This window comes from Penaeus vannamei, chromosome 25, assembly GCF_042767895.1.
Source record: "Penaeus vannamei isolate JL-2024 chromosome 25, ASM4276789v1, whole genome shotgun sequence".
Classification (NCBI taxonomy): Eukaryota; Metazoa; Arthropoda; class Malacostraca; order Decapoda; family Penaeidae; genus Penaeus; species Penaeus vannamei.
In genome coordinates this window covers 33314928-33333357 of record NC_091573.1, presented here as the reverse complement: position 1 = coordinate 33333357, position 18430 = coordinate 33314928, and the positions used below count along the sequence as shown (strand labels likewise).

General features: G+C 40.8%; 1 protein-coding gene across 1 annotated transcript in view; it reads left to right on the top strand.

Annotated features, from left to right (window-relative positions):
- LOC113806007 (uncharacterized) overlaps positions 1-17697 on the top strand; it is a 44141-nt gene extending 26444 nt beyond the window's left edge. Inside the window, exons 3-17 of the mRNA XM_070138968.1 lie at positions 204-413; positions 1481-1608; positions 2525-2704; positions 3905-4109; positions 5437-5532; positions 6568-6739; positions 6981-7180; positions 7781-8001; positions 8156-8503; positions 8837-8960; positions 9172-9316; positions 10156-10309; positions 11756-11800; positions 12547-12570; positions 13801-17697. Coding sequence (XP_069995069.1) covers positions 204-413; positions 1481-1608; positions 2525-2704; positions 3905-4109; positions 5437-5532; positions 6568-6739; positions 6981-7180; positions 7781-8001; positions 8156-8503; positions 8837-8960; positions 9172-9316; positions 10156-10309; positions 11756-11800; positions 12547-12570; positions 13801-14049 — 2501 coding nt within the window. The 3' untranslated portion in view covers positions 14050-17697. The remainder of the gene's footprint in view (positions 1-203; positions 414-1480; positions 1609-2524; positions 2705-3904; positions 4110-5436; positions 5533-6567; positions 6740-6980; positions 7181-7780; positions 8002-8155; positions 8504-8836; positions 8961-9171; positions 9317-10155; positions 10310-11755; positions 11801-12546; positions 12571-13800) is intronic.
- Positions 17698-18430: the final 733 nt, after the last annotated feature.

Genomic DNA, 18430 nt, shown 5'->3' with positions numbered 1-18430 from the left:
CCCACCCCATTCCATCCTTCCAACCCCCCCCAGCCCACCCCACCCTTCCAACCCAGCCCACCCCAATCCAACCCACCCCACCCCATTCTACCCTTCCACCCCACCCCATTCCATCCTTCCAACCCACCCCAGCCCACCCCACCCTTCCAACCCAGCCCACCCCAATCCAACCCACCCCAGTAAGAAAGTCTCCCCGCCCGCAGATCACAGCGAGAGCTCGAGCAACCAGCTGGCCGAGGAGATGTCACAGCTGCGCGTGGACAACGAGAAGCTGCTCACGAGGAACAGGTCGTTGCAGCGGGAGGTCGAGGAGCTACGAAGGGTCAAGACCATCATGGAGGAGGACGTGCAGCTCAAGCCCCAGATCAACCAGATGACCATGGAACTCACACACGCCAAGGAAGCGCTCTCGGGTACGTGCTTTTCTTTTTTCTTTCTTTCTTACTTTTTTTTTTTTTTTCTTTTTTTTTTTTTGGGGGGGGGGGTATGTTTTTTTTCTTTCTTTTTTTCTGTGTTTTTTTTTTTTTTTCTTTTTTTTTGCGGCAGGGGGGGGTCCTTCTTCAGGTGGGTCTTTGGGTGTTCCTTCGAGTGGTATTAAGGGCGGTTTTTCAGATGGTTCTTTAGGTCGTCCTTCGGGTGGTTCTACGGGTGGTTCCTCGGGTGGTTCTTCGGTGGTCCTAAGAGTTTCACGAAGTTTCCCACGAAGGAGTTTCAGAGGGTTTCTTCAGGTGGTCTTTTGGGTGATCCTTCAGGCGATCCTTCGGGGAGTCCTTCGGGTGGTTCTCCTTGTGGTTCTTTGGGTTGTTCTTCAGGTGGTCCTTCAAGTGGTCCTTCAAGTGGTCTTTCAGATGATTCTTCATGTGGTTCTTCGTTTGGTCCTTCGATGATCCTACAGGTTCTTCTGGTGGTCCTTCGTGTAGTCCTTCGGGTTGGTCCTTAGGGAGACCCCTTTGGGTGTTTCTTCAGGTGAAGGACCCCCTGATGGAGCTTCAGGAGGTTCTTCAGGTGAACCTTTGGGTGATCCTTCAGGTGGTCCTTCGGGGAGTCCTTCAGTTGGTTCTCCTTGTGGTCCTTGTGGTTCTTTGACATCGTGTGGTCTATCATTGTTTGTATTATGATCCTTATTCCGTTATGTTAGATGACTCATTTTTATATTGGATTAAACTTCAACTTAAACTTCAAAAAGTGTATTTGCAAGTATTTCAAGATTTGCTAAAGTCGGGATTTATTCGATTCCATCCTTTTGCCGAGACTCTGGTACAGAATTCATGAATATTGGGTTCTCTCTATAGAAAATAATTATCATTGAAATCCTAGATTGAGATTCAAACCTTGGGTATTGTTCATGTCATTCATACGTTTCGGAAGTTAATAAGTTATATGTTATATGTTTTTTTCTTTGTTTATTTGTTTGTGATAATATGATTAATCTGCGATTTCTCTCATTATCTCCCTCTCTCTCTCTCTCTCTCCTTCGCAGCCTTAAAAGCGGATAGGAAGCGCTTAAAGGCCGAGAAATTTGATCTACTGAACCAGATGAAGCAACTCTACGCGACTCTTGAAGACAAGGAGAAGGAACTGAGGGATTTTATCAGAAACTATGAACAGGTGATTTTTTGTTTTTGTTTGTTTGTTTTTCACACATGCACGAATGCACACGCACACATACACTCTCTCTCTGTCTCTCTCTCTCTCTCTCTCTCTCTCTCTCTCTCTCTCTCTCTCTCTCTCTCTCTCTCTCTCTCTCTCTCTCTCTCTCTCTCTCTCTCTCTCTCTCTCTCTCTCTCTCTCTCTCTCTTTTTCTTTTTCTCTTTCTCCCTTTTCTCTCACTTTCTTTCTTTCTCTTTCTCTCTTTTTCTCTCTCTCTCTTTCTTTCTCTTTCTCACTTTTTCTCTCTCTTTCTTTCTCTCTCTTCCTCTTTCTCTCCCTGTCCATCTCTCTATCCTTATCCTCTCTTTCCTCACATGCACATACTTAAAAACACAGTGCATTTGTCTTTTGTTATAATACAGTGCTGAGATATTACACATCTTTATTTTCAAGTGGATTTTTACCTTGTACCTCCCCTCTCTTCCTCCCCCACCTACCCACCCATATTAATTCCCCCTCTACCCACTCATCTACCTATTCACCAATTCCTTTACCCACCCACCTATCCACACGACCAATTCTCCTTTCACTTCCTCTTCCACCCACCAACCCACCCACTCTTAACACCTAATTCTCCACCTAACGACCTATCCTAATTCCTCCTCTACCTCTACCCACTAATCCACCCACTCCTAACTCCTCCGCCCACCAACCCACCCAAATTCCTCCACCAACCCACCCACTCTAACGTCATCCGCCCACCAACCCACCCACGCTAACTTCCTCCGCCCACCAACCCACCCACTATAATTCCTCCACCAACCCACCCACTCAAACCCCTCCTCCGCCCACACCCACCCACGCTAACGTTTTCCTCCGCCCACCAACCCACCCACGCTAACGACCTCGTCCTCCTCCTCCTCCACGCCCGCAGCGCATGAAGGAGAGCGACGAGTCCCTGCGACAACTGGCGGCGGAACGAGACGAGACGGAGCGCGAAAAGTGGAACATCCTGAAGCACGCGCGGGACGAGTCGGAACGCGTCGTCAAGCTCTCGGCCGAACTCGGGGTCAAGGAAACCACCATCAGGAAGCTGCAGGAGGAACTCGATGCGGTAACTGAGGGCGTTCAGGGGTGTGGGGGGGAAATGTGGGGGATTTTTTGGAGGAGTAGGGAAATTTGGGAGGAATTCGATGCGGTAACTGAGGCTGTTTAGAGGTGTGGGGGATTTTTTTAGAGGAGTGTTTGGGGATGTGGGGGAAACGCGTTTTTTTTTTTTTTTTTTTTTTTTTTTTTGGAGGAGTTGGGAAATTTGGGAAGAAATCGATGCGGCAAATGAGGGTGTTAGGGGGGGTGGGGGATGGGAGGGTAGGGAAATCGGGAAGAACTTGATGCGGTAACTGAGGGTGTTAGGGGGGATGTGTTTTGGGGTTGTGGGGGAAATGTGGGGGGGGGGTTGAGGAATAGGGAAATTGGGAGGAATTCGGGGGATTTTTGGATGATTAGGCTCCAGGAAGAACTAGATGGGGTAACTGAGGGCGTGGGGGGGTGTGGGGGGAAGTGTTTAGGGTATGAAATCGTGTTAACTAAGGTTGTGGGGGGGAATGTTTGGGGTATGGGGAAAGCGAGGGAATTTAGGGGGGGATTTGGGGGAATTTCAATTATCTAGGGTTTTCAGTTATTTAGAGGAATCAGTGGGAGTCATATATTTCGAGAAATCGGTGGGGGAAGGCGTCAGATATTTAGGGAATCGTGGGGAATCATATATTAAGGGAAATCGGTGAAAGGGGTCAGACATTTAGGGGAATCTTTAGGGGAGAGGTTTCAGATATTTAGGTAATTTTTCAGATGTTTTTTTTTTTTTTTTTTTTGGAATCGAGAGCTCCAGGAAGAACTCGATGCGGTGTGGGGGAAAATGTTTAGAGAAAAAGGAGTTTGGGGGAATTTTCAGAAGTTCGGGTTTATAGGGAAGAATTTCAAAAGGGAGATAATTCGGGTGAACTGGGAGGATTTTCGAATATCTAGGGGAATTAGGGAGATTTTCATGCAGAAGAACTCGACGCGTTATTTACGAGTTTGGGGAAATAATGGGTTGAATCAGCAGGGCGGTAGTCAGGATGTTGACCGTAGATGAATGAAATAAAAATATTATTAGGGATTAGAATAGGGATTTTCTTTTATCTAAGAATTGAAATAAAGGAAAAATGGTGTAGAATGTCTCTATAGATTTCCAGTGATTGAAGAATTCCCCCCCGTGAGAGCAGTTCCAGTCATGGGGACTGAACTACAGCAGTTTTCCCCTTTGCAACTGCAGGTCCGCAAACAGCTCATCTCTATGGGATATCACAGTGATGCCGAGTCTGTCAGGACCAACGGGCTGCCCACGCCCACAGCCTCAACGCCCGCGTGTTCTCCCCTGCCCCTCTCCACGCCCACGCCCACACCCAACGGCCGGGGCTCATCTGCTGATTCAGGCGTGAGGCTGTCGAGCGATAGGGATTCAACAGCTAGTCATGAAGGTATGTGAGACGCCCCTTTTTTCGCCGAGTAATGTTTCGGTGGGCGGGCGGGCGCGGGGTAAAGGTTTCGTCAGGGAGGGTTCGAAAATGTTTTTTTTTTTATTTCTTTCCTTTTTTAATGTCAGGTTTGTGGAGAGAGAAAGTTTTTACCAGGGAGGGTTATAAAAATGTCATTGTTTTTATTTCTTTACATGTTTATGTCAAGATTGTTAAGAGAGATCGTTATTTATTTTTTTTGTCTGTTGATTTTTTTTTTTTTTTTTTTTTTTGTCAGATTAGAATTAAAATTCTGTTTGTGTTTCATAATGGTAAAAAGGGGTCATTGTTATAGATCTTTTGACGTGTGGTGTGCAGTGTTCAGCTTCATGTTTTGATAGTCTAATATATATGTAATTCGTAGTTAAATAGAAATAGGAGTGTGCTACATAGTAATAAATAGAAATAGGAGTGTGTTGCATAGTAATAAGCCAATAGTTTGTCTTTCGGTAATAATCAGAATCTGACATTTGATCAATACACCAATAGAAATACACCTCACTTGTAGTTGTGTAATGATGACAAATTTTCATTCTTCAGACTTTTGAGCACATTTTTCCATAGAATAGTCAGGTGCAAAATAGTAAACCACAGGAAACAGTAATCATCTATTTAGTCTTCACACACTTGTTTGTTATTGTAGGTCTGTACAATTCACTAGTATCTTCATACAGACAATATTTAGAAGCACCACACAGCATACGGATACACGAAAAGAAGTGAAAAATTACCAGAACTTATGATATTGTAAAATCAGCTTGTTTCAAGTTTTATTTTGATTGCCCAAGATTCACAAGAAATCAGATTTTGTCTGAAAAGAGAACAGGAAAAGTTATTTGTTTCTCCTGTTGCCTTTCAAATCACAGTAACTCCTCCCACAACACAAATCCCTCCTTAATTTTAAAGCAGTTAAACAATTCCAACAAATACCCTAAAACTAGCATTAGATTTAGCAAGATATTGTCATAATCCGTAGGTCTAAAAGGCCGTACCATAAATTATTTTGAGTAGAAAGCTTCATGTATTTAACGCCTCTCAATCCATTTTTTACTCACCCAGTTATAAACTCCTGATTTTATACACCCGCTTTAAAATAACCAAACAAGTCTGGATATTTTTCCCCTTTTTTTTAAGAATTAACATTAGTCCAGGCCTATGGAGCTCACGCTAGACCTAAGGGGTGCATTTTTTCCCCTCGACGAAGCACCCAAAGAGTCTAGCATTTTTTTCCCCCCTTTATTTTCGTCCTTTTTCCCCCCTGCTAACGCAACGGAATCCCTCGGTCCTCTAGGCACACCTACCATTACTGTGGAACGAGGATCTCTGGACTGTGACACGCTATCCATATGCTCCTCCGCTACAGCCGCTTCCCACTACTACTATGCATGTACGTTGCTCCCTAGAATGTTAGTGGCCGCCTCTCTCGCCCGTGGGGGGGGGGGGTTGGCCGTGGCACCTTCACGGGGGCGGGGCGGGGAGGGAGAGGGGCGGGTCTTCCGGGGCTCGTCTTCCGTGGCTCTCCCCTTGCTCCGTTGGGTTTTTATTTTCTGGCTTGATGGCTACGTGTGGTTTTGAATGAGCGGTTATAAGTTTCAATGTTTTTTTTGGGGTGTCTTCGTTCTTGTATTCTTTGTGAATGTGGGTTAATGGGTGATGTTAATTTCTGAGCTGGTGGTTGTTTTTAATCTATCTATTTCTGTCTCTTGTTTATTTAATTTTTAGATTTTGATTTAGGCTTGATGTGTAATTCACAAAGCTCAGTCAAGACCACAAGTAGTTCAGGGCTTCAGATTGGTTCTTGTTGAAGACACTGCATGACCTTTTAGTGTTATGAGAATAAATCTAATTAAATCCATAAGATGATTAGATCCTTGTAAATCCTTCCAGATCTCATCGTTATAAAGATTTTGATTCTATTCATTGCAGTTTAAAAGAGTGCCTTAATTCTCCTGCTTCCGGGCAATGTTAGATAATGTAAAAGCAAAATTCAGAATTATGAATATGATATATTTCAGCACCATTGTTTGTGAGTGTTAAGTGGCAAGGGTTTCTGTTCTTTGTGGGGAATCTTTCTTTCTTGGTTTGGTTTGTTTTCGGTCACTATGGTAACGAAATGGGAAAAACTTTTCAAATCAGAACCGGGGAAAAGCACTCGACTCAATTCGCACAAACTATGAGAAAATATGCAATAATGTTATCTATAAAAAAAAAAACTTGTCTCCTTCCCTTAGAATTAAGAAAAACAAAGTTTAAAAATGTCTTGCATAAGCTACCTTAAACTTGAGACGTTTGAAAGGTCCCTCTGCCCCTTTCTGCAATAATCAAGTAGATTTAGCAAATATTTGTCTACTCTTAACTTATAGAATCCACCTTAGGACTGCTTTTTTGATTCATGAAGTTGGTGTGGTGTGTGTGTGTATAGGTGGACCAGGAACCCCTAAGGAATCCCCGTCTCTATCTCCTCTGTACGCCACGCCAGTATCCCTGCGGGGGGAGGAGCGAGAGGACCGGGGCGGGGACAACACGCCCACCAGCGCTCCGACGCATTCGGCCGCGAGTCTCAATTCGTCGGCGATGAGCGGACTCGCGAGCAGGTGGGTGGACGTGCAAGGGCGTTTCGGGAGGGATGGGGGGGGAGGGGGGAGGGGGTGTTTAAGTGGTTTTATTGATGTATACGCTGGATATATTAAGTTTTTTTTTATTAGGAAGGATGTGAATACCGAGAGGAATACATATTCAATCCCTTCGTGTTATCGCTTGATCGCCTTCTCAGTATTGGCAAAGAAACGAAAGAAACGTGCAAAGCTAAATCCCTGGCCGCGTCCTTGATTTCAGCAATGCCAGCACCGGGGGCCTGAGTCGGTCAGCGGAGCAGCTGTGCGAGCGCTTAGCCGAAGCCGCGGAATCATCCAAGATAAGAGGCTGTAGCACACTCACGAGGAAGGGCCACAAGGGAGGAGGTACTTGGGGCTCCATCTCGAGAGTGTTCGCTCGCCAGAAGAAGCGGGCGGCCCTCGACGCCTCGTTGTATGACGGTAAGGAGACGAAGGATCGATGCTGATGAGGATATTCCTTGATCTCAATAAGTGTTTACAGTGTGGAAATTTCGTCGTTTACAACACGCCATTTTTTGTACAATGTAATTTGCTTATGATCTGTAGGCATTCATAAATGTAAGTTCTATATTTACTGTAATACCATCTTTTCTGTTGCTTAATTGTAGGCATCTCAAGCTCAGAGGACCTCCCGTCCACAGTGAACCATGCCGATGCCAAGCATCCCTAAATAACATTGCACCTTACTAACATTGTCTTTGTTTTGTCAGAACAGTGTGTTAGTATACAGTGTACTGAATAATACAATTTGTTTTTGTCTATTTTTCCAAGTAGGACTTTGACAAGAGGCAGACTATAAAGCAGTATGCCTTGATATTTTTGTTTTTGACGTATTTCTTGTAAAGTTATTATTTCCTTAATAACAAAAAACGAAATTAGTACAACGTGTGCAGACTAATAACGTAAAGTAAGCCGCACTAACCCAGTCCCAGAGTTCAAGTCGATAGCATTAGAGTAGTTAGGACGTAGCAGACATAACCGCCACGTAGCTAAACCCTTTGTTGCTAACACGACCTGTAGGAAGCGCGAGCGACAAGCGTGCCTCGTGGTCCCCCAGCTCCTCTCTGTGCGCGTCGCCCCTCACCGAGGAGAGTTACTCCGAGAAGCTCAGATTACTCGAGGAGGCTCAGCACATTCCTCTCGAGAGATGGAAAGCCCCGACTGTCCTGGCCTGGCTGGAGGTAACCCTCGGCATGCCTCAGTATGGCGCCATGTGTGCAGAGAATATTCGGAGCGGAAAGGTAATGCCCCGCGGCTTGGCTTCCTCGTCTTTTTTCTGTGCGTAAATATTGTAAATAAGCTACGTTGTTAGAGTATTATAGGTGTTTTTTTTTAATGAGTGCCTGTAGGGATGAGTTCGTATCGGTTGGTAATCCATCTCCCGCCCACCTCCAGGTTCTCCTCGAGCTCAGCGACTCTGAGCTAGAGTCCGGCCTCGGGATCTCGCACCCGATGCACCGCAAGAAGCTCCGGCTAGCCATCGAGGAGCTCCGAGAGCCGCGGCTGACTCGCTTCCCCCGAATCTCCGCACTCAACCACACTTGGGTCTCCTCCGAGTGGCTTCCGGACCTTGGCCTTCCTCAGTACGCCGACGCCTTCGCCAACAACCTCGTGGACGGGAGGCTTCTGGAGGCGCTCACGAAGAAGGAGCTGGAGAAGCACCTGGGCGTTCACCGGAAGTTCCACCAAGCATCCATCATTCACGGTGTCCATCTGTTGAGAATCGTCAGATTCGATAGACAGGTAAAGCGGAAACTAACGAAAACTAACAAAATTTCATCATGTAGGAAAATAATTCAACCCTACTTTTCCGTGGAGAGAGAGAGAGAGAGAGAGAGAGAGAGAGAGAGAGAGAGAGAGAGAGAGAGAGAGAGAGAGAGAGAGAGAGAGAGAGAATAGAACAGGTAAAACAAAGTAATATGTATTTTATAAGTATGTAAGGCGGGGACCATTCACGAAAACTAACCCCATCCTTCACACAGAAAACTAATTCACACCCACAAAAACAAAACATACATCGAGAATATTGCCTCTCGCCACAAACACGTAAAACAAAACGGCATATTCTCCCGGCAGGTGTTAGCGGAGCGCCGACGGCAGTCCGAGCACGTGGACTGTGACCCCGTCGTGTGGACCAACGTGCGGTGGGTCCGGTGGGCTCGCTCCGTCGACCTGGCGGAGTACGCAGATAATCTTAAGGGTAAGCTAAATTATTTTTTTCCTTGCCTTTTTCTTCCCTTATTTCTCTTATTACTCTTATTAATTCTTGGTAATTGCTGGACTATTGTACACGTGTAATAGTAACCCGCCAAAAATCGGATCTTGACGTAGAATACATACAATACTAAATGATATTGCAATCAGTGTTTAATCCATCCACCGTATGTTTAATACTCCATCTGAACCCACAGACAGCGGTGTTCACGGCGCCCTCGTAGTTCTGGAGTCGTCCTTCACTGCAGACACGATGGCCACGGCGCTGGGCATCCCGCAGTCCAAGAATATCATCCGCAGACACCTGGCAACTGAAATGGAGGCGCTCATTAACCCTGCCAGGTTTGATTCTTTTGCCTTGTGGGATTTGAATGTCTTTGTAGGTGCCTTGTGGGATTTGAATGTCTTTGTAGGTGCCTTGTGGGATTTGAATGTCTTTGTAGGTGCCTTGTGGGATTTGAATGTCTTTGTAGGTGCCTTGTGGGATTTGAATGTCTTTGTAGGTGCCTTGTGGGATTTGAATGTCTTTGTAGGTGCCTTGTGGGATTTGAATGTCTTTGTAGGTGCCTTGTGGGATTTGAATGTCTTTGTAGGTGCCTTGTGGGATTTGAATGTCTTTGTAGGTGCCTTGTGGGATTTGAATGTCTTTGTAGGGGGTTATTGATTTTTCATTTATGTTATAATCTTAGTTTTTATACTTTACAAGTTGGTAAGATTTGAGGTACGTGAATATTCATGTTCAGGCAAACGTAGCGGGTTTAATTAAATTACTGTGGAATTTAGATAAGAAAAACAGACTTTTCTAGAAAATATATAGTTATGAAATATGATTTTTAAATTCAAGTAAAACCCAAAGGCTGTTTTCACTCGAGGCGGCAAGTTGCGAAAATTGGTAGGGCTGATGGTACATTTTAATATCACAAGTAGCTCTGCCGCCACACACTCCTGCTACTGGCTCTAATCATTAAGAAAATGACGTCCAGTGAGAAATTAGGGCAATGGCAGTGGTAGGCAGTTGTGACGTAGGAAATGGCTTATCCATAAGTATACTTCAGAAGTAGAGTCCTTTTGTGAAAACGGTCTTTTAGTCATGCCATGTTAATTTTTTGCTTCTCTTTTAAGCAACCAGCTTGCAGCGGTACATAATGGCGTCTTAACTAACAGCCTCTATTCCCCAACAGACAGCAGATTGAAGAACAGGCCCGCTTTGCCAAGATGGAGCGGCGCCGGCAGGAGAAAATGGCGGCCGGGGGCAGCCTTGGACGGTCCTTCTCCAGAAGCTACGGCACGGGTCTGGAGAAGGGCGAGAAGGACAAGAGGCGCGCTTCCTTGAGAGTAAGGGCACCATGTCTTATTTCCGGGCGATTTTAGGATATGGCTTCATAGTGAGCTTCGATTATTGTTAGAGAGTACCTAACTCTTTAGATTTGTCTTTGACTAATTCATACAGCTGGCAGATAAATCATGTGAAAAAGCATTAAAGGGGATGTTGTAGCTTTTGGAATGCTTTAGTGATTCCAAATATTCCTGAATAACATGAAAATAAATCACATAAATCCCTTCTCACAATATATTCGCTGCCACGTCACATAACCTACAATAGACCATTGTAGACCTGCATGTGAGCCAAATATTTTAGAGTGAGAGAGAAAAATATTCTGATGATTATGGTCCATGACTTAGGAAATTAGTATTAGATTTTGGTAACAAATGCCAACCAATTGGACTTCGGAGAACCTTAGTCTAAGTATAACTGGGTCTGAATTGACACCTGATTACTAATATACATTTTATTCTGCAAACACAATCAGGAGTGGATAGCTGAAGTTAGTAAAACTGGACACCCAGAGTACAAACGTTTCACATCTTTGCACTGGCTTTCATAGGGGCAGTTACTAGCTGTTGAAGCGTCTGGCATTATACTTTGCTCAGACCGAAAATGATTATTGCAATGTGTTTCACTGAATGTGCTCAAAGCTTTGCCAAAAAAGAAAAATTATGATGTATTGGCAGTTTTTAGATTACATTTATGGCTTTACTACTGCCTCTTTGGAAAGCTTTGCTTGTGAATGATTGATTACAACTGTGTACATCTGTTCTCTGCTGGTACACTTACTGTAACACAGCACATAGTGTGGATGCACAAGTTCTCCAAAGAAAATGCAAAATTTGGATAAACAGTTTCACTTTCAAGGGTTTGAATGATGCTTTTATGCAATACCTAAATATGAGACATTTAAATGATTTTACATCAGCTTTTCTTTGCAAAAGTTAGCAGGGCCGTCAATTCTTTTTTGGTGTATAGAATTGCTTTGAAATGTATGTTTGTTGTTGATGTTGAGCTTCCTCAGCTTTCAGCTTTAAATTTTTCATAGGCTTAGCAGTTGCCACCAGATTTTTGTATCCCAAAATTTAAAGCAAATTTACCTAACATATACCTTTACTTGTTTCTAGAATGTTTGAATGTAGCTTTATAACATCAGCTGCTGAACATCCATACCATGCCATGTTAATTTTTTGCTTCTCTTGAACAAGTGTTCCATCTCCACGCATTTTAAGTGGCATTTGTTTACAGTGACACCATTTGTCATTAGTGTGGGCTCTTTCTATTAGGGAGTAGAGCACATTAAATACACCAAAACCATATTAGCTGAATCCTTTTAGGAGAAATAGAAAAGAATCAGCCTCACCTTCACTAACTCTCCCATCCTTCTCTTGCCCTTTTTCTGTCCTGCTTCCGTTCTGTGCTGCACTTCGCAACACTGATGGGGGGATGCTCAGCCTTTGCAGAAAAAGGTTTGCGCATTTCCCACACTCCCATCAAAGGTATAAGACGCATGTCGCAGTACTTTTTTTTGTTAAGATTAAGTTGGTTCTTTGATTTCATATGATGCTGGTTACTTCCTACTGCTTGTCTGGTAGATGAGACATATCTCTTGGTAGTGGGTTGATATGAAAGATAAAAGAGAAATGAAAGAAAATGCTGTAGTCAGGAAATACTCTTCCTTGCAGAACTGCTGTAATGAAAGCATATTTTCCTGGTACCCTTCTTTGTGCTCTGTACAAACTCTGCAAGGCCTTTGAATAAACTGGTTTGCCGTACATATCTCATACAAGAATGTGATACCCAGCTTCAGTTGCTTGCTGATTACATACAGTTCTTTCAGTGTGAGAAATATAATGAGAAATTCAATGCTAATCTTGAGATATTCTTAATTTCCAAACATGAATTGACTCAGAAAAGTTTTCAAGCTTAGCTGTGCCAGAAACACAGGGACACTTTATTAGACTTCTGGAACTGATTTCATTGCAGGTATATTTTTGTATTTTATGAAAAGACATTAAGTTCATTGGCTGTATGCACTGTTAAAGTCAGAATATGGCATCAATAAAAAGCAGTAGTGGAAGTAACATATTTTGTCTAAATATATTATCATATTATTTTGATTTTTACAAATTCCACGGAATACAAAGTTTTGCAGTTGTTGTAAAACCAAAATTCCTGGTGATATGTACACACACAATTCAAAAACATGGTCACTGATTAAGCCTTATTTCACCTTGTCCCTAAGTTTGGCACTTGGCGGAGCTCACAGGTACTATCCTAGGAGACATCCTACCCCGCCTGCATGTATGTATTCCTTGGCTTATATTTGTTCTTTCTTCTTCACTGCCTGCAACCCTGGTCTTATTTGTGGTCAGAGAATGGACAGACTTGTATATGTATGAATATATTTCATTTATGTTTCATTGTGACCAAGATGTATATGTTAACAGAATTTGCAGAGGCTTTCCTGCCTTTGCAAATGCTAAAAATCTAATTAATGCATCAAATTTCTCCAGTAAAGCTGAAAATATATACTTTTACATAACCCTAATATGGCAGTTGGTTGCAAACAGTATTTTTTTCTTTGGAATATAAATGATATACAAATACTTTCAAGATGCGATTAGATTTTCTTACTTAATCCTAAAGGGAGTAAAATTTATTGGCCACTTTGGTGTAAACCTATGCAGTTAAACATGCATGAAGTATATACTTGCATTTTGCTGCTTATTGCATGCAAAACTTATCTTTTTGTGTAGTCATTGGATGTCAGTGCTATTAGATAGCTTTAAATAGTCATACTGTTCTAAGAAGTTAAATGAAATTCTAAACTAAAGACTTACTATATATACACACTTTTCATTAACTGATGTAGATATATATATATAAGAAAATTTCATAATCTTCCTAAAAAAGTAGATGTTCATTATTTATTTGATATTTGTATTAATTTGTTTTATTATTTCATATTTCTATAAAGAAATAAATGTATACATATGAATGACATCATATTCTTAAAGATATTACCTTTCTGAACAAATACAGTTTTTTAAAACTCCTATTTTATATACTCTAGATTTTGCAAGCAATTTCATGCATTGTAGTATAGACCTGACAGACAATGGTCTTGTACCTTTTGTTCTTCCTCTATAGGGTTGTGAACTTAGATTTATAACTATAATTTTAGTACACTTAAAAAGAATCTTAACCAAGTTTATAGCAAACAGATTGGAATGGTAAGCAAAATGAAAGATTACTCTTTTCTGCAAGTTAAATGTATCTAATCTACTTATTACTTGTATTTATATCAGACAGAGCTCTTTTATACAAGATATGACATATGAGCTGAGAAAATGATAGGGCTGTTATGAGCAATCTATAACCTTAATGTAGTTGGGAATTTATTTTCTTTAGTTTTTTAAGTTCTTGCAGCAAAATTTTCTCCCTTTCATAACCATCTGCTTATGTTAAACCATTAACATATACACAATACCTACAGGGATCTCTCAGCCGTGCTCTGGGCCTTCGTCTGCGAGAGGAAGCTGCCGCAGGAAACCATAATGGAGGAGAATCTTCCTCTTCCGGTGGCCAGTCTCCCGCCGTCTCTGCAAGGACAAACACTCACCATCCTCACCACACACGGCCGCGGTCCTCCGTCATGCCTTCTGCTGCTTATGTGCACCATGAAACTCACCGTCGCGTTAAGAGTATCGGAGACATTGAGACTATAACTGTGACACCTGTTTAGCAATACTCTTGCCAGCGATCACGTGACTGGTTCGCTGAAAGTGGTGGTGGTGGTGGTGGAGGTGGTGGCGGAGTTTGCACATTTCTGTGTTCTCCAGTTTTTAATGTGTTTAATTAAGCACAGTAACCAACTTATCAGGGTGAATAGGATGTAGAAGTGTGAAAAAAGAGAATGTGTGTAACGTAAATTTTAAAAGAGCTTAATAAAGATCTCTTAAGTGTTGAAAGGTTTTTGTGCCAGCATCTTTGGCAGCATAGAAATAAGTGTTGGTAAAGTCTCTTTACTAATGTATATCACATGTACATATGAAGTAGCTGCCAAACCTTATATTCCAAGAAATTACAAGACATGATAAAATGCTCAGCACTGAGTATACTGCCAGTTGATGCAACATCACATAGAAACACAAATTCATATCGAAGATGTTTCTTCTAATTTCATACTAGTCGAGTACAACATTTTCAACAGCCCCAGGGACCACAAGCAAATCGCCTTTTCTTTGTGGTTAGTTGTCAGGCTGAATGTTGAAGAATTGCAATCATGCATGGCGTAACAAGATGCTGATGCAGGACATAGATACAAGTGCACCCCAGAATTTATACCAAAGTTTTGGAAATATGCTGTGCACCCACCTAGTATGAGTAGGGAAATAGCCATAAGAATGTATTAACTAAGTGAGATGGAAAACATAATGGATAGAGAGACACAGATCTGGATGTTCTGCTCAAAAAAATTATCATTAAGTTAAAATGAAATCAGAGACCTGACAAAGAGATTTGAACAAAGACAGGGACCAGGCAAAACTCGCCACAATACAGGGTTCCAGTTCAAACACATCTGAAGTATCAGGACAAAACCATGGTCTTCATTTTGCTACACCAGTCATATTTGTTAGTCCTTATCTATTACGCTCCTGTGAACAACTGTGAGATGGCTCGGATGGAAGCAGTTGTGGTGACAAGACTGCAGTTTCTGGCCCTTGAATAGTAGCAAGAGTTAAGATGAATTTTGTGTACAGCCTATGTATCTTTTGTACTTAAACAGCAATGAGTGTGTATGTACTGCTATGTGAGTTTTATAACTACTTTAATGTCCTATTAATCACTTGGTTGTCGTGTATTTGAATTTTATGTATAGAGGTCCTTAATCTGAGTGTACATTTTTTCTTCGACAACTGAGAGGTCACTGATTAAACAATATTATTTTTTGCTTTAGAGTAGATTGGTAGTTATCAGTATGCTGCTGAGCACAATATTACAGGTTACTTTATGAAAGTTCATATTTATTAGCAATGTATACTGATTGAGCTCGACAGAAATTGCATACTATTTACTGTGTGTGTTATGTCAATAATGAAATTTCTCCTATTGTGAATGTTACTAGTCAGGTTCCATTTAATTGACAAAGGGAAATTGTTCAGCATATGTGACCATGTCAAGAGTTGCATGATCATATAGCATCATATTTATATGATATGGATGTAGATATTTGAATATTTGTATTGAAAATAGTCTTGGCAATTATCCAGATAACATGATGTCACATGCTGAATCTCTAAGCTTCTTGCCAGGAATCAGTTGGTACAAAACAAATATCTATGCTAATGAAAATGCTGTTTTATCCCATTATTAACTAACATTAAAGAAATGCTATATATCAATGACAGGAAGGAAATGCAGCTTTATGGTTTATACTCTATAATTATTGTAAATGTTGATGTGGCCACATATTGTTGACTGTAAGCTTTGCATTTCTATTGGATGCAGCCATTGCTTTACCTACACAAGGTGAAAACTTTGAGAGAAAGTAATATATAATCTAGACAGGAATTTGATCAGAATTCTGCCCTAAAAGTCCTTGACAACGTTTTACTGCTCCAAGAACTTCGCTTAGTTTCAAACTTCTGTAATGACTAAAATTGAAAAGTGAGGTGATGCCAGCATATACAGGTGTAAATACATTCATTAGAGGACATTAAATGGGTTCTTACGTAAACACATTTCAAAAGATTTTCATTTGTGATGATTTTCATGGTTTTCTTTCTCCACTTACTAATGGTGAAAGTACTGAATAAATGTCAAAGTGAATAATGTTGGTGAAAGTATGAATTGCTATTTCTCAGTGTAGAGTTGGTAAGCCTCACCTTTAATTCAACAAAATTGAAAGACCTACTCTTAGTTTAAAGAAGTGCTTTAATGTCATGTCATGTATGGGTGTGTTTTAGAAGGAAATTTTTTCATCAAAGGGAAGAGGGAAGGAGAGAATGACATGCTGATGTAGGAAACTTCCACAGCAGGCATTGGTTTCTTCTTCATCTACTTCTTATGAATAATTTCCCTTCCAAGCAGCCCACGAATGAAACAGAGTGAGAAAATAGCGTTGTCATCCAAAGCAAGTGCATTGTATTTTTATATCATTGTAATTTATGATGGTATGTTGGATTGTAAATACGAGAATGTTGGCAGGGTCGCCATGACCATATGTGTCAGTAAACATAAGCTATTGGATTCATAGAATATGGAGTTTATCAGTGGTCCATTCAAAGAATGTGACAGTAACTTGCATCATGTACAGATAAAGAAGTCATTTTCATCCCTGAGATATATAATCATTTATATGTTAGTGAGAGCTGCATATCATCCACTTGACCAAACCTTTTTTGAACTTATAGTGATAGAAAAGTTGTAAACACTGTAGTTGCATTACAATTTAAATGTTGCTGTACATTCTCTGAACTGAAACCACTGATGAATAACCATTTGCAGAAAAAGTTGGAAAGGCAATTACTAAAAAAAAAATTAACCATGATACAGAGTTCAAAGAAATAGCTGTTTATAATGAGTACAGTCTTGTATTTTGCCATAGACAAAATTTGTGAGAAACATAATTTGCTTAAAGTGTAGTGCTTGGAATATGTCTGTGTACAAGCAAAACAAAAAAACAAAACAAAACAAAAAAAGAGCAGCTGTAAAAAGACTGTTTGGAGTTAATATCACCTACTACAAAATATAGTAGATCCTTTATCATAGCATTTTTTGAGGAAAAGAAAGAGGAAGTGATTATTATTTTTGCACAAACCATTGTTTTTTTTATCCAGACATTTTGGATTCAGTGTTTCACAGAAGTTAAGAATCAAGAAATGTAATTATATTTTGTGAAATATCCATACAAAATTGACGTGTCCTAAATGTAGTTAGGTATTGTTTCTTTTGTGCATATTATGGGATAACCAACTGATTACCTAACAGCTAGTTCCTCATATCCAAAATGTAATGGAAATATCCACCTTACCTAAATTCACTTAATAAGTTTCCTTGTCTGAAGACCTTCAGTATTCAAAGTCTTTAGTAATGTACACTGAGCTCCGATAAACAATAGGAAATTTGTTTATATTGGCATCGTGATCAATGCCACGTGGATAATTTTTTGTTTGTTTCACTTCCACTTAAAAAGAAGTAAACACTAAATATTGTAAAGCACTAATCTAATCTGCCAAGGATGTAATTTGTTATCAAATGATACTATTTGATATACTAAAAGCTGTACTTGTTTGTTCTGTTTCACACATGAAATCATAGGTCATTGGCATGCCAACTGTTTGACATTCCAGTTTGTTTCATATTCAGAAACAATAAAATATTAGAAGAATTATTATTTTTCTTACCCTGTTTACGTTAACTGGTAAAAGAAGAAATTCAAACTACAACAAAATTGCTGGTAAAAAAGACCTGTGTCAAAGCTATGTATGACTGATGAATTTTTTGCAAGATACTTAAAGGTAAATATTTATTTCCATTTATAGAGACAACAAGCAAAAGTTGCTTCACTAACTAAATGAATCTTTGTCTTTCTCTTTCTCTATCTCTGTTCCTGTCACTTTTTTTCCTTCCCCCCCCCCCATATCTCTCTCTCTCTCTCTCTCTCTCTCTCTCTCTCTCTCTCTCTCTCTCTCTCTCTCTCTCTCTCTCTCTCTCTCTCTCTCTCTCTCTCTCTCTCTCTCTCTCTCTCTCTCTCTCTCTCTCTCTCTCTCTCTCTCTCTCTCTCTCTCTCTCTCTCTCTCTCTCTCTCTCTCTCTCTCTCTCTCTCTCTCTCCTCTTGTAACCCTTACAATAACTAAACATACGTAAGTTCCCTCCTCAGAGTCCCCAGGCTTATGTATATTTGGGTTAAGTTTGAAATTCTAATCTGTTACTTTCCAATTTAGAATGGAGAGCTAGTATGGAACACTGGTGATCTTCACATTCCTCAAGCAAAGCTCTCTGCACCGTGACATAAAAGGCATAGTGATACCAGTGCCTAGACTTATGAGCTTCACATAAGAGTTAAAAATATACTACCTGAAATCCAAAAACAAATTCTTAGTATTTATTTTATTTAAATT